This window comes from Microtus pennsylvanicus, chromosome 1 (assembly GCF_037038515.1).
Source record: "Microtus pennsylvanicus isolate mMicPen1 chromosome 1, mMicPen1.hap1, whole genome shotgun sequence".
In the NCBI taxonomy this organism is placed as follows: domain Eukaryota; kingdom Metazoa; phylum Chordata; class Mammalia; order Rodentia; family Cricetidae; genus Microtus; species Microtus pennsylvanicus.
This window is the reverse complement of record NC_134579.1, coordinates 107,533,299-107,549,356: the sequence shown is the minus strand read 5'-3', so window position 1 is coordinate 107,549,356 and position 16,058 is coordinate 107,533,299. Positions and strand designations below refer to the sequence as shown.

The 16,058-nt window shown below is 49.9% G+C and overlaps 1 protein-coding gene across 1 annotated transcript; it reads right to left on the bottom strand.

Annotated features, from left to right (window-relative positions):
• Nucleotides 1-307: 307 nt before the first annotated feature.
• Gusb (glucuronidase beta) lies at nt 308-14,733 on the bottom strand. Its single transcript, XM_075977858.1, has 12 exons — nt 14,461-14,733; nt 12,358-12,543; nt 12,037-12,215; nt 11,304-11,446; nt 10,704-10,891; nt 9,855-9,998; nt 9,481-9,659; nt 9,245-9,391; nt 6,885-6,969; nt 4,338-4,514; nt 1,041-1,176; nt 308-543 (listed from the first exon to the last, which is right to left on the bottom strand). Exons 1-12 carry the CDS (start codon nt 14,668-14,670, stop codon nt 374-376), a joined length of 1,944 nt encoding a protein of 647 aa, XP_075833973.1. The 5' UTR covers nt 14,671-14,733; the 3' UTR covers nt 308-373.
• Between the last annotated feature and the right edge of the window lie 1,325 nt (nt 14,734-16,058).

Sequence of the window (16,058 nt, the reverse complement as noted above, 5' to 3'; positions counted from 1 at the left end):
TGAGCCACTTCTCTAGCCCCTTACCTTATCTCTTTTTTATTTATTTATTTATTAAAGATTTCTGTCTCTTCCCCGCCACCGCCTCTTAAGGATGTGTGAGTGCCCAAAGCCTGATGCCAAAACCTGGTGCCGAAATGACCTCAAACAGTTCTCAGCACACACTTACTGAGCTCAAGCACAGATATTCATATGCAAGTCATTATTCCCATACAAGAAAGGCTTTATTATCACCGCTAATGTTCCCTTCTAGCATATCACAAATCCAAAGTAAAGAAACTCTGGCACTAGGAACTGTGGGGATGCCTGCTCTGTTGAGAAAATGCTTTTCATTTATTTCATCAGAGGTTGCATTTGCAGTGAGGTAGTTCTAGCTTTAGAATGTCAATGGTCTGGTTCCCAAACACTGGGTCATTGGCATCGAATGGTGATCCATGGTTTCACTGACAATCCTCCAGTATCTCTCTCGCAAAATAAACGCTGCACTTTTGGGCTGTCTCTGACGAGTGAAGATCCCCTTCTTGTTTCCTATTACTCTGGTTGGTGCTTGAAAAACAAAACAAAACAAACAAAAAAAAACAAGGGGGGTTGATAAGATGACTCAGAGAGTAAAGAACTTGTCATTAAACCTAATCACCCCAAATTCAATCACAGGCACCCACATGGTAGAAAGAGCAAGCAGACTCCCCAAAGTTGTCTAGCTTCTACTTGTGTCTTAGGGCACATCAAATCTCCCAACTACTCCCCCACATGCTAAATAAAAATGTAAAGTTTAAAATACTATGGAGGAGCACACATTTAGTCCTAGCACCTAGGAGGCAGAGACAATCAGATCACTGAGTTCCAGGCCAGCCTGGTCTACAGGTCAGCCAGGGTTGCATAGTGAGACCCTACCAAGAGTTGGAGGTGAGCTAAACCCATTTTAACTAAATGTAAAATAGACCAAAACAAGTACTTGACTACCTAAAATCTTCCCAGCCCCATTTCCAGTATAACTGGAAAAGCCAACCTGAGAAAAACCCATAAGCCTAACAGACACTTACACTGGTTGGTCATAAAGTCAGCAAAATTCCAAATGAGTTCTCCAACCACGTATTCTTTTCGTTTCTGATCGAAAACCAAATGATAATTCTCCAGGAGAGCTTTCTGGTACTCCTCACTGAACATGACAGGTGGATCCTGAGATTCAAGACAAAGGGAATATCAGTGCTGGGACTGAAGTGTTAGATAAAAATTAGAGATCCAGCCGGGTGGCGGTGGTGGTGCATACCTTTAAGGTGGTGCACACCTTTAATCCCAGCACTCGGGAGGCAGAGTTAGGTGGATCTCTGAGTTCAAGGCTAGCCTGGTCTACACAGTGAGTTCCAGGACAGCCAGGGCTACACAGAGGAACCCTGTCCCACAAAAACAAAACAAAATCCAGTTTTGAGACAGGGTACCCCTGAACTGCTCAGGCTGGCCTTGACCTTGCTACCCTGCCTCAGCCTCCCAAGTAACTGGCTGTTACCACCCTGACTGTTCAGGTTAACTAAGCAGTGTATATTCATTCTCTCTGACTTCCACTCTACCCTAAGTCTGATCCACCACAATAGCACCCAGGTGACCCCTCTCCCTCATCTGCATGTGTTGGAAATCAGATGATCTTTAATTGTATTCTATCTTGAATAATTGAGTTGGGGTCTCTTGTTCCATTTGGCCCAGTTATTTGCTGGGGATCCCATCTCTGACCACTGGAGCAGCGGGATTACAGGAAGCCTGCCACACCAGCCTGGAGCCTACCTGGTCACAGAACAAGTACTTTCCCTGCTGAAGCCACCCCACAGTCCCCAGCCCTAGCTGCTCTTAAAACTTTAAAGTACTTAGGAAGTAAGATATGTGTTTACCTCAACTGTCAAAAAGTTTGTTGTGGGGCAGGGCGTATGTTTCTTTTTGGTTTTGTTTTCAAGATAGGACCTTACGACCCAGCCTGGGGGTGGCCTAGACTGTCCTCTGACAGGCAGTCACCCTGCCGCAGCAGTTCCTTCGTGTGGGACTGACTTTTGTTGTTATTTTAAAGTCTGTACATTAGCGGCTGAGGAGATGGCGTGGTGGTTAAGAGTGTACTGTTTCTGCACAGGACCCAAGTTCTGTTCCCATCTCCTGTGGTAGGTGGCTGACGATCACCTCTGGCCTCAGGGGGTACCCTGACACATGCACATATCTACCTACATACAGTCACACAGATATACACATAATTAAAAAATTTTTGATAGTGCTGGGAATTGAACCCAGGACCTTGTGCAAGATAAGCAGGCACTGTACCATTGCACTGTATCCCTAGCCTAAAATTTTTTTAAAAAACTTATGTATGGGGCTGGAGAGATAGTTCAGAGGTTGAGAGTATTGGCTGTTCTTTCAGAGGATCCTGGTTCAATTTCAGCACCCACATGACAGCTCACAACTGTAACTCCAATTCCAGGGCATCTGATACCATTACACAGACATTCATGCAACAAAATACCAATGCACATTTTTTTTTTAAAAAAAAGAAATCATTAGAGAAATTTTAAAAATTCTTGTGTATGAAGTAGGTACAAGTATGTGCATGGGCGCAGGCATAGAGAAGTTAGAGGGTAGCTGTCAGTCCTTGCCTTCCACCTTGTTCACCAGGTGGGGAACTGGGATTACAGATGTGTGCTACCATACCTGGCATTATGTGGCTTCTGGTCCTCATGCTTGTGTAGCAAGCACTTTATCTGAGTCATCTCATGTAGCCCAGGCTGGCCTGCAACTAAGCATATAGCTGAGGCTAGCCTTGAGCTCATTCTGCTTCCACCCACGTGGTAGAACAGACTTGTGCCACCTTGCCCATCGTGATTTGTAATGGGAGTAGACCCACACTAATACAGTGGCTACAAACCGCATGTGGCTATTTAAATTAGGATCAGTTTAGAGCCAGGCGGTGGTGGCGCACGCCTTTAATCCCAGCACTCGGGAGGCAGAGGCAGGCGGATCTCTGTGAGTTCGAGACCAGCCTGGTCTACAAGAGCTAGTTCCAGGACAGGCTCCAAAACCACAGAGAAACCCTGTCTCGAAAAAGCAAAAAAAAAAAAAAAAAAATTAGGATCAATTTAGTCTACTACCTGCATCTCAGATCCCAGAAGCTGCTGTATAGCTAGCTGCTACCAACATCTATCTCAACAGGACAATGTTTGTTTGTTTGCTTGAGATAGGGTTTTCGGTATCCAGGACTAGTCTCAAACTCCTGTAGGCAAGGATGATTCAGATTCTTTTGTCCCCACTTCCCGGCGCTAGTGTTACAGGCATGCACAAGCACAGGGGCTTGTGTGCGCAGGGAGAGCATAGCATGTTGAACTCCATGCATGCTGGACAAGCATTCTGCCAGCTGAGCTACCTTCTCCCAGGTTGAAAATTACTTTTTCGTTTTTAGAGAGAGGTTTTCTCTGTATAGCTTTGGCTGTCCTGGAACTCACTCTGTAGACTAGGCTAGCCTTGAACTCATAGCAATCCACCTGCCTCTGCTTCCCAAGTGCTGGGATTAAAGGTATGTGCCATCATGCAGCCTGAAAATCACTTTTAAAAAGGTTTGCTCATTTTTAAAATTGTGTATCTGTGTGCACTCCAGCGATGCAGGTACCTGTGGAGGCCTAACGAGGGCGTCGCATCCTCTCGGACTGGAGTTACAGGCAGTTGTAAACTACCCGATGTGGGTACTGGGAACCAAACTGACATCCTCTAGAAGGGCAGCAAGTGCTCTGAGCCATCTCTCCTGCCCACAGGCCAAGAATCTTAAAAAGTCATTATTGGAGCCTTTAATCCCAGCACTTGGGAGTCAGAGGCAGGTGGGTCTCTCTCTGTGAGTTCGAGGCCAGCCTGGTCTGCAAGAGCTAGTTCTAGGACAGCCAGAGCTGTCAGACAGAGAAATCCTGTCTTGAAAAACCTAAAACAAAACAAAAACAAACAAACAAACAAAAAAGGGCCAGATGTGGAGGCTCACATCTGTCACCCCAGCACTCGAGACTAAGGGAGATTGTGAGTTTGAGGCCAGCGTGGGCATCAAACAAACATCTTTGCAAAGAAGAAGAAAAAAAAGAAACCCAATGTGGATAGCAGGTTGGGGGGTGGTGGTGGTATGGAAACAAAGCTAAAAATGGGGCTGCCTCTGGAACCCACACAAGCCAAGCAGAGGCCTGCATGCAGGGGCACAATGTGTGTAGAGTTGGGGAGGTGCCTGAGAGCGAAGGTTGAGTCTCTAGTCCACCTGAGGGCAGGGACAGCCCAAAGAGATAAGTAGGATCACCACTGTGGTAAGAGATGATAAAACTATCTACACCGTTTACCTGGTGAAACCCGGCAATTGTGTCTGCTCCGTATTCGCTCTGGATAATTGGCTTCTTGTGAGTCTTATACCAGTTCTCAAACTGGCTCTTCAGCTGTGGCTGGATCACCTCAAGATGCCCAGAGTCATGATACCAGGAGAAGTAGCTGTTCACACAGACCACGTCCACATATGGGGCCTAGGACAAGAGCAGTCAAGTGAGTTTGCCCCCCACACTGACGATCTCTTCAAGGTCAGACTAGAATGCAGATGACATAGGTTATCTGACCCAACATGTAGGGAATAAAGCCAAGAGCAGACCCTCATGGGGCCAGTCTACGATGCTACGTGGAGGCTCCCACTGGGCCATGGCTGGAAGTACAGCAGGACAGCAGGCCGCCATCCAGTCTCTGGCCTTGTTGGAGTTTACTCCTTCTTGTCACTGGTCTGCTGTGGCCTTGCCTGGAGATACGACCCAACCTAAAGAGCAGATAGTGTTTCTCTTCACAGTTCGGGTTTTGAGACCCTTAGCTAGCCCAAGCTGACTTCAGGCTCCCTATGTAGCCAGCACTGACGTGGACTGATGATCTGTCTGTTTTCACCTCCCATTGCTAGGGTCGCAAGGGCGCACTGCCTACACCCCAGCTTTCTGCCTTGCTGGGGATCAAGTCCAGGGTTTCAGGAACTTGATGCAAAAGCTCTTATTGATTAAGCTACATATCTTGCTCCTTATTCTTTTGGAGGGTGGTGTGTGTGTGTGCGCACATGTGTATGCTGGGGGTGCAACCCAAGGGCTTGTTCTTGTTAAGCACAGGCTGTACCACTGAGCCACATCGCCAGCCCCTCAGAGTCTCCTCTGAGGCACAATTGAGAAGGCAGTGCTGTGAGCAGCAGACTGGCTAGATTTCTCCCTAGCAGTGATGAGGGTCCACAGGGAAGGGACAGGAATATGAACAGCAGGGAAGAGTTCTGCATCTAGCTGGCTAGCCTCCAGTGTCACCTAGGCATGTCTCATTCAGGCCATACTGCTCGGCTCCAAAGCTACCCTTTGAATGGTGAGTTCTTTTCCAGGGGACCTCAGATCCTCTCCAGGCTGTGGTGGTGGGAAGATGCAAGCAGCAGAAAGCTTTGGAGGGTCAAGGACTGTCACTTCATAAAGCACACTCCAGGTAAAGAGGCCAGGCACAGGGCACCCAGCAAAGCTGTCCCCGCCCACAGAGAAGATGGGTAAGCGCTGGAATAGCCAGCACCCGGGCCTCAATGCAAACTGTGTTTTTTTTAAGGGTGGGCTCTAGAGATAGAGAGAAGCCAGGGATAACAAGACTTTTGTTAATAATTATTTTTAGATATTTATAAATGAGTGTTTTCCCTGTGTATCTGTATATGCATCAGGAGGTGTCAGATTTCCTGGAACAAGATATTTATGAGCCACCACCATGTGGGTACTAAAAACCTAACTCTGGTCCTCTTAAGTGCAACAAGTGCTCTTGACCAATAAGCTATGTCTCCGGTTCCCTGACAAGGCTTTCTTATTCATAAGGAAACAGCTATCTCAACAAGACCATGTCTCAAAAAATTAAAGGGGAAGGTAGGTGCTGAAGAGATGGCTCAGTGACTAGGAGCTCATACTGTGGGTTTGAATGAGGATAGTCTCCATAGACTCATATGTTATAGTTCTTGGTCTACAGTTGGTGGAAGAGTTTTGGGAAGGATGAGGAGGTGTGGCCTTGTGGGGGAGACTTATCACTGGGGGTGGGTTTTGAAGTTTCATTCCCAGTGGCTGAATCACCTCCAGCTGCTCAGTCATGATACCAAGAGAAGTAGCTGTTCACACAGTCACATCCACATATGGGGCCTAGAACAAGAGTGGCCCCCTTCAAGGTCAGGAAAGAAAGCAGATGTGGTTGTGTTCAAGATATGAGCTCTCAGCTACTGCTCCAGTACTGTGCCGGCCTGCTGAAGTTCATAAAATTAATGAAAAAAAAAATGGGGGGGGGGAGTGAATCTGACCAGCATGCTGGCTTACACCTGTAATCCTAGAGCTAGGAGGATTTTGAGTTCTAGGCCAGATTAGGCTACATAGTGGGATTCTGTCTTCTGCCTACAAACAAACAAGCCAACAAACATGAAAGTTGAAGGGAGGAAAGGGATCAGTGGGAGTATAAGGTGGACAAGGGAGGAAATGAGTGGCTATATAGTGATCAAATACACTATATACACATAGGAAAATATAATAAGCCTGTTATTATGTATAATATTATGTACAACAGGCTTATTATATTTTATTATATATATATAAAATAACTATATATAGGAATATAAATAGGTGCTAATAAAAATCATCTTGAGAAAAGTCCAAGTCTACAAACAAGTACACTGCCCTGGCTCTAGCCAGCCTTCTTGGGGTAGAAGCCACACTGCCCAGAGGATAGGCAGGAAGTTAGTCACTTTAACCATTTGTGAAAATGGCTGAACTGGCCACTGCTGGTTCATGGTAGCAAGCACAAGACTGAAGGCCAAGCACAGGTGAGCAGAGGCAGTGTGGGGGCCACCCCACCCCCAGGCTCACCCCCAGGTCTGCATTGTATTTTTCGTTGGTCACAAAGGTCACAGGGCGGGTGGGGTCCAGGGCTTTGGTGTGGGAGATCAGCGTCCTGTCAGTGGGAGGCAGAAGACAAGCTGTCAGATGGGAGGGGCTCGTGGACACCCGTCTCTCCCTTTCCTTCCCATCACCCCATCAGCGGTGGCTCCCAGCTAAGGCCATGACTGTACGGAGCCACGAGAGCAGAGATGAATACAGACCAAAGAGGCTGCAGAAAGGAAGGGGAGTCAGTTGGGGGAAATGGGGGCAGGGGAGAACATGATTTAAACTAAGAGTTGGGAAGCCTCCTGAAGCAATAATATTTAAATTAGTGCTGAGTTAAATTCCACTGACTCATGAGGACTAGAGAGGAGAGGACCCAGTGGAAAGACTAGTCGAGGTTTAAAATTTGGTACTTGGGACCTATTCCTGGCCTCCACGGTAAAGATCACCATCATTCACCATTAAAGACTTTCCCCCTTGTACGTCTTGTTGATCATTACTCTTCCTGTTTGAAGGCTGTGTTTTGCCCCTTGGTCTTAGGCTCTGAACCCACGTTTCCAAACAGCTCTAAACCAGCAAAGTCAGTCTGGGTTACTCCAGCCCAGCCAGTCCTAGCCTCGTCCCTGCTGTCCCCTAACACATGCATGCATCTCCCTTGCCACCTCCTGAAAACATTTGGGAGCCTCAGTAAGCTATATGCTTCCCCTTCAAGAAAAAGCCTTGGGGCTGGAGAGATGGGTCAGAGGTTAAGAGCACTGACTGCTCTTCCAGAGGTCCTGAGTTCAATTCCCAGCAACCACATGGTGGCTTACAGCCATCTATAATGAGACCTGGCACCCCCTTCTGGCTTGCAGGCACATGTGGAAGGAATGCTATACACATAATATAATAAATAAATAAATATTTAAAAAAAGAAAAAGAAAAAGCCTTATCCACCCAGCCCTGGTCCCGAAGCCCCCTGGACACCATGAGCTCTGCAGGGCTCTGAGAGTCCAGAGCTGTCACAGAGTGAGGGGCGTTTCCTCCAGGCCTGCCTCCTACAGACTCAGAGGAGCTCACTATGTGGAGCTGGGATACAGCATCAGAAGCTTCGGTTGTCTCTCTGTGACAAGCGAAAAATTCACCCTAAAGACTAAGTGACGGTCTCATGGCAGATGAAGGAATGGGCCTGGAGGTAGAGCTCACTGGTAGAGCAGTTGCCTAGCGTGCATACATAAGGCCCTGGATTGAATCCTCAACATTAGAAAATATTTAAAATCTTTCTGTGTAATTTAAAAAAAAATCCCCTTTTATAGTGCTGGAGAGATAGCCCAGTGGTTGCTCTCTTCCGAGGACTTGGGCTCAATTCCCAGCACCCACATGGTGGCCTACAACAGCTGTAACTCCAGTTACTGGGGAACTGACGCCTCTGGCTCTGAAGGAAAGACACCCACGTGGGACAGGTATATATGCAGGTATACACCTATGGGATATATCCACTTACACCAAACAGTTTTAAATCCCACTGATATTCTCATGCCTGTGTAAATGGGTTTTATACAGATGAACTCAAAACATCATAAAGTAGTTTTCTATAGTTTTATCATTGTTTCTATCTAAAATGAATGAATGAAAACGAATGAATGAATGAATGCAGGTGTGATGGAACACACCTATAATCCTAGCACCAAGAAGTAGAGAAAGAAGAATTAGGAATACAAGGCCAACTTTGGCTACATAACAAATTTGAGGCCAGCCTATACTACTTGGGACTTTGAAAAAAAACAGAAAAGAAAAAAATCAGAAACGGGGCCAAATAGACGAGTCGGTGTGTAAAAAACCTCCTGCCAAGCCCTGAGACTTGAGTTCAAGCCCCAGGACTCACATGGTGGAAAGAGAAAACCCATTCCTACAGGCTGTCCTCTGGCCTCCACGTGCCATGGCACACACAGAAAGAAAGTACAAATAAATCTAAAACCAAAACCACTGTCAGACTTGATGCACCATGCCTATGATCCCAGCTCTCAAGAGGGCAGGGTCAAAAGGATCAGTGCAAGTTTGATGCATAGCAAGGTATACATAACATAGCAAGACCCTGTCTCAAAAATAATATATAAAATCCAGAGTTCTGTGTATCAAAGGGAGCTCTGGATTTCCTTCCAGGTATGACTAAGAGGCTCTTAATGGGCGGAAAAACCACACTTTGGGTGGGCTGATTTGGGTTCTCAGAAGTGACAGACAGGGAGGGACACTGACATCTACCCCCTCAAGGCTGACTTCCACGCTCCTGGCTGCCTATGGAGGTCGAGCAGGTCAAGGGGCCAAGGCCACAGGCCTGACTCAGCCCGGGGGAGAAGGTTACTCACTTGAAGTAATAAGCAGCAGGTTTCAGAGCAGAAGCAGGCTCATTGGCCACAGACCACATCACAACGGCAGGGTGATTTTTGTCCCTGCGAACCAGCTCGTCCATCACCTCTAGGTGGTGCCGAAGAGACTCGTTGCCAAAACTCTGGCTGTAGAGGCAGAAAGGAAAGGGTGGGTCACCAAGGGCTCTGAGGAGAGCCGGGCAGGCTGGGCAGTGTGGGCAGTGAGGGGCACTCACGGCAGCTTGATGCCCACACCAGGACACTCATCAATGACCACAATTCCGTATCGATCACAGAGCTGGAGGACCTCCTCTGAGTAGGGGTAGTGGCTGGTGCGGAAGGAGTTGGCACCAAGCCATTTCAATAGGTTGAAATCCTTTATCAGCAGTGGCCAATCGAAGCCCTTCCCTCGGATCTGGGGGACAGCAGAGCTGTGTGACTTCTGCCCTTATCACTGGAGAATACCCGCTTTCTTCTGCAGCCCCAGCCCCTATAAAGACACCTCCCTGTTACCATCTCGGCTCAGTTCACACGCCCAAGCCCATGACAGCCTCCTCAGAACACATGAACTCCCAACATCCCACACGGGGGTACCACAGTCACAACTCACATCCGAATCCTCATGCTTGTTGACGCCATGGAAATAGAAAGGCTTCCCATTTATGAGAAACTTGCTCTCGGTGACAGCCACTGTTCGAATCCCGACAGGGAGGGTGTAGAAGTCAGAGTCAGACACAGTTCTTGCCATTCTCACCTAGGAGACCAATGTGCCGGGCAGGGGCACCCAGGTAGACTGAGCCTCATCCTTCCCGACAGGAAGGACTCGTCCCATGTGTGATGCTTTGGAGCTTTTATTTGTTTTCAAGACAGGGTTTCTCTGTGTATCTCTGGCAGTCCTGAAACTTTCTCTGTAGACCAGGCTGGCCTCGAACTCACAGATATCCGCCTGCCTCTGCTTCCTGAGTGCTGGGGTGTGCCACCACCGCCCCGCCTTTCCTTTTAAATCAGACCTTGTGTATCCTAGGTTGGCCTCAAATTCACTTGAAGCTAAGGATGACCCTGAACTCCCGACTCTCCTGCCTGTAGCTGCCAAGTGCTAAGATTACAGGTATGCACCTCCATGTCTAGCTGGCTATTTTGCTTTTTGGATTTTTTTTTTTGAGGCAGGGTTTCACTATGTAGACCAGGCTAAGCTCAACCTCTATACTCATTTGATCCTATTATCCCGTACCCCTGGGCCTGGCTAAAAAGGACCTGTGTATCCTGCTTCAGCTGAGATGCCGAAATTATAGTCTCTGTCTTTAAGAAGAACATAATCTCAGGACTTTCCAAGGGATAGAAAAACCAGGAATTTAGGGCAGTGCCTGCCTAGCCACCTGTCCTGGACTGCTTAGAGAAGCTACTGTCACCAGGTGGCAGCAAAGGGCCTTCCTTAGCCCCAGTTCCAAATCCCCATTACCTCCAAGGAGTACAGGTAGGCTGGATGCTCATGCATCAGATAAGGCCACCAGAGGTTGGCACTAGGGACCCGAAGTTGGCCCTGTTCCCCCGTTTCCTGGGCCACGACTTTGCCATCCTCATCCAAAAGACGTACTTCTAGCTGGAAATGTTCGTCTCCCTGGACGGAAATCCAGTAATTCACCAGTCCTGTGGGAAACAAGAGATGGGGACAGAAACGGATGGGACTTTACCACTCCCAGAAGTCCTCTCAGGTCCCAGGACCCCAGCAAACAACTGCTTGATGTTTTTCTTTTTCAGCTTACTGTGCAGGGAGGAGCGGCTAGGGGTGGTACAACAGGGGAGGGGCCAAGTGACTCAGTACTCTAGACAAGACCACACTTCTCACTGGTCCTCATGCCGTCGCAAATTGAGGCCCACCAGATGGGTGCCTTCTGAAGCCCTTGTTAACTCTGGCAGTCTGGGTCTCGTCCCCTGAGGGTGATGAAGCAGGTGACGCTTGGGAGATGCTTGAAGCCTTTTTCCTTGGAGGCTGTTCTCTCTGGGGAACCGAGATAACTGGGCTCAGCCTAGCACAGACCCCCCTGCCAGGAGCCCTTACCGACTTCTTGTTCCACATCAGTGGTCACGGTGATGTCGTCGATGTAGGTGGTAGGCGTGGTGTAGAGGACCACAGACCGATGCAGTCCCGCATAGTTGAAGAAGTCAAAGCTTATGTTCTGGAAAAAGTAATTCTTGGGAAATCTAGGGTAGAAAATGAAGGTCGATTGTTCCTTTCCTGTGGGGTTTTTTTTTTTTTTTTTTTGGTTTTTTGAGACAGGGTTTCTCAGTAGCTATGGAGCCTATCCTAGAACTTACTCTGTAGGCCAGGCTGGCCTTGAACTCTGCCTGCCTCTGCTTCCCTAGCCACTGCCTGGCTCCTGGGTCTTTTAATCACGTGCATGTATGTGTGTGTACGTGTGTGTATCACAGTGCCCATGTGGAGGTACTGGCTCTTGCCTTCTACCTCCAGACAGGGTCCCTTGTTCTAGCTGGCCTGAGAACTTCAAAGAATCTGGTCTCCACCTCTTATCTCCACACAGGCCCACTGAAGAACACTGGGATGACAGCTCCAACCTATCACATCCATTCTTCCACGGGTGCCTGGACTGTAAGCTCATGTCCTCATGCTTACGTGGTGAGTATATCACCATTGAGCCATCTTCCAAGCCCTCTGCCTCCTCTGATGCTTAACGAGCATGTATTCTGTGGTCTCCGCAGATCGGGGCTAAAGTCACTCTCCCTATATGGGAGTCCACTGGATGGGGGAAGGGGAGAGGAAGGATGTTGCTTACACGGGATCGGTCTTGTGGATGATGGACCCTGGTGGCAGGGTATGAGGGGTCAGTGTGTTGTTGATGGCGATCGTGATCCGGCAGGTGGTCTCGGGTCCAGTCTGGACCAGCTTGCTGATGTCAGCTTCAAAGGGGAGGTGACCGCCCTCATGCTCCACCACATGTACCCCATTCACCCACTGCAGACACAAGGAAATATGAGCCGAGGGCAATGGAAGTGTTCTAATGGAGCCCACGAAGCAACTCTTTCTGTGACCCATGGCACAGACTCGACAGCCCAGGTTGCTCCCCCCACCCCAGCCAGCCACGCCCTACACTGACCACAACGGCGTGGTAATGGGCACTGTTGATCCTCAGCACCACTCTCGTGTTTGTGTCTTGGGTCCATCGCTGCGGCAGGACTGCTTCCCGTTCGTACCAAACCCAGCCGATAAAGTCCCGAAGCTGTGCCTCTTGGGTGATGTCATTGAAGCTGGAAGGGACCGGCATGTCCAAAGTTGGGCCCGACTAGGTAAAGAAGAGCCGGAGTCACGATGGACTGGGGCTGCACCTCGGCTGGTAGAGTGCTGGCCTACCACGCCTGTGACCCCGCGTTCCAACGCCAGCACTGCATGAACCAATGGTGCTGGTGCACACCAGCTGTCCCAGCACTCGGAAGGTGCAGCCAGGAAGATCAGAGTTCAAGGTCATACCCTGGTTATCTAGCACCTGTTACTGAGCGCTTCTGAGGATACAGGAGACTCTATCTAAAGAGCAAGAATCAGGCCCCACAGTGGTGGCACATGCCTTTAATCCCAGCACTCGGGAGGCAGAGGCAGGCGGATCTCTGTGAGTTCGAGGCCAGACTGGTCTACACTGTGAGTTTCAGGACAGCTGGGGCTACACAGCAAGAATCAGGTCTATCCTTCATGCCTGCACTCCCCCAGAGTCTCCCAGAAGCATGGGGACACAGAGGAGGCACTCTGTAAGCGCGGGCTGCACGTGGGTAGGTCGCCTCCTGACAAGTGAAGTTCATGCAAAAGACTGCTGCAACCAGCTTCCTCCCCAGGGCAGACGGCACCAGGGCCAAAACAGTCCAGCCTAAGATAGGAAGCCCCAGACTCTGACTAAGAGGCAGATGGCCACCACCCGCCGCCGCAGGAAGGCCAACAGCAGGGCACAGGGGGCCCTGGGCTGAGGAAACTGAGAAGGCGTGTGGAGGGCACTTCTCCTCCTTACTTCCTCCTTTGCTGAATGCTGGGCAGGGCAGATGAAAACTGAGTGGTTAAACCAGGTGTGGTAGGCTCATAACTTGTAACCCTAGCACCGGGGATTCGGGGGGAGTGGGGGTGAGGGTGTTAAGGCAGCAGGATTGCTTTGGTTTGGAGGTCAAAGTGGGGCCAGAGTGCTGCCTCAAACACACACACACACACACACACACACACACACACACACACACACACACACACACACTCTGCCTTAAAGGCACTGGCCACCAAGCCTCGTGACCTGAGTAGATCCCTGGAACCTAGGAGAGACCAGACTCCAGGGAGTTGTTACCTGACCTCCACATGAACTGTGTGGCACACGGGTGCCCACACGCATGCACACACAAGTAAGGAGATATTATAAATATTAAACAAAGAAGACAGAGAAAGATGGGGAAGAGGGAGGAGAGCCAAAGAGGGGAAGAGGAAGTGGGGGAATGAATGAAGGAATAAATGAATGAATATCAGAGAGGCAGAGGCAGTGAGCACACAGGTTTTCTTCAACCTGCTCCTGCACCAACCCTACCCAGTTAGGAAGGGAGAGCAGAGATGGGATCCTTCACTGGCTGGGTGCCAAGTCACGTCCTTTATCTGAATCTTGCAACCCCAAGGACCCTGCAAGGCCTACTAGCACTTCCCTCCTCTATCCCCACCCCAAATCTTTGTGGTGGGCAGCATCACCAATGCATGCATGCACACTGTTAGGGTTCTGCTTCTCACGAGCTGTGCGAGAGCAAGCAGGAGGCATGTGCAAACATCCACTCCAACAGGCCAGAAAACTGGAGGAGGAGGCTCACCGGGCTAGCCAGGCCAGCCTGGGTTCCAGAACGAGACAGTTTCAAAACAAGACCAAAAGGCTCAGTAGTGACATGCATGCACAAGATCCTGGGTTCAACCCCCAGCACAATGAAATACAATGAAAAGCTTTTTTTTTTTAAAAAAAAAAAAATCCGTTGCCTGGGGCAGCTCTCGCCTAGCAGAATCTCTGGAGTCCATGTGGTTCTGGGGCATGCGAGGTCCCACTTCCTCGTCCGGCCGCTCCCCTCCCCAGCCTGCAAACCCATAACCTCCTCTAGACTGGCACAAGGGAAGGGGATCTCCGGGTACAGGCACCCCTCCTCCCATTCCCTGGCTTCCGGGAGCTTCCAGAACCTGGGTACCCCTCGGGAGCGCACACCTCCCGCAGCGGCTGCCGGTACCACTGCTGTTCGAATCCCAACAGCCGATTTTCGGAGAAGTCCGCGCGGAAGTGCCACAGTCCGTCCAGCACCTTGACCTCCCGCGAGGGGGTCTCCACGGGGAAGAGCATCCCGCCCTGCAGTGCCAGCGCGCAGCTGCACAGCAGCGGGCCCAGCGCAACCCAACACGCGCTCAATTTTGGGGACATGCTGGTCTGGCTGCCCACCGTCCAGCGGTTGGGCTTTTCGCCTCGCTCTCCTAGGGAGGGCGAGGGCGGGGCCTGGGAGGGTCACGTGTTCCCGCGTGAAGCCGCCTGCGCCAACTTGGTTAAGGGCAAGTAAGACCCGGCACAGCTATTTGAGCAAGGCCACCCAGAGGCTAGGAACTGCAGGAAGAGAAAACTCTCATATTCCTCCTAGCCCCAAAGGCCTGAAGTCCTGGGTCGTCCTCCGTAGGAGTGCCGGAGGTTGTGCCTTCCAGGACCTTTAGACTAAGGGCTGAGAGAACCCTTGGAGTCCCGGTCCCCACCATTTCTCCACAGACTCCTGTGAAAAGTTGAGCATGAGGGGTTTAAGAGAGACACTAGGAAGGATTGTTGGGGATTCGCAGTTTATTAACAACATATGGACAACCTCCTGAGGTGGGGGCTCTGAAGAGGGTTCAGGTCCCCTTGCCAGAAATGAGAGTCCCTTCTTGTAGGTCTCTCAGGAAGGGGGTGGCTTCACGCTACAAACTTGCAGCTAAGCCCTCTTGATGCCCAGCAGGAGGCAAGCAAGGGGGGTAGGGGTGGGAGAATAAGACGTCTGGCCATCAACACTTGCTTAGATATATAGTTACTGCCCAAGTGAGAAATCTGAGGACTTGAAAATCTGCTAGCTAGTGCAGTGATGGATGGGGCGGGGGAGGGAAGAGAAAGGGGCGGTATTAAGACCACTGAGGACCCCGGTGAGAGAGGACCGGCTTCTGCAGGTCATGTGACCTGTGAAACACCCATCACAACCTGCACCTTGACTGGAATGACCACAGTACAGGCCCAGGAGACTCTTCTTCCATGCCCGCTGGTGTGAGTTCTACGGCGTCTTGAACTTGGGTGTAGATGCTCCAACTCTGCCCAGAGACCTAAAGTTTCCTCCTTGCGTCTCAGGCACCAGCAATTTGGAGGATTACTCAGAATTGCAGGTCTGCCTCGGCTACAAAGCCTGTTGAACCCCCAGCCAGGGTGCTGTTGGGTCCACAGGGATGGCTCAAAGATGGGGACAGACCATCAAAGTCTAATAAACCAGAAGCAAACTTTATTTCAGAAACCAGATTCCAGGAAAAAATAAAAAATCTCCACAGGATACAAAAAGTTTATCAGCTAGCTGAGAACATAGCCAGAGATGGATTTCGTAAGGCTGTGGTAAAGGCCAGTTTCTGAGCCCACCTCCCCCCCCCCCCCCCCCACAGGGTTTCTCTGTAGCTTTGGAGCCTGTCCTGGAACTAGCTCTTGTAGATCAGGCTGGTCTCAAACTCACAGAGATCCACCTGCCTCTGCCTCCCAAGTGCTGGGATTAAAAGTGTGCGCCACCATCACCCGGCTCCACCTTCTTATAGTAA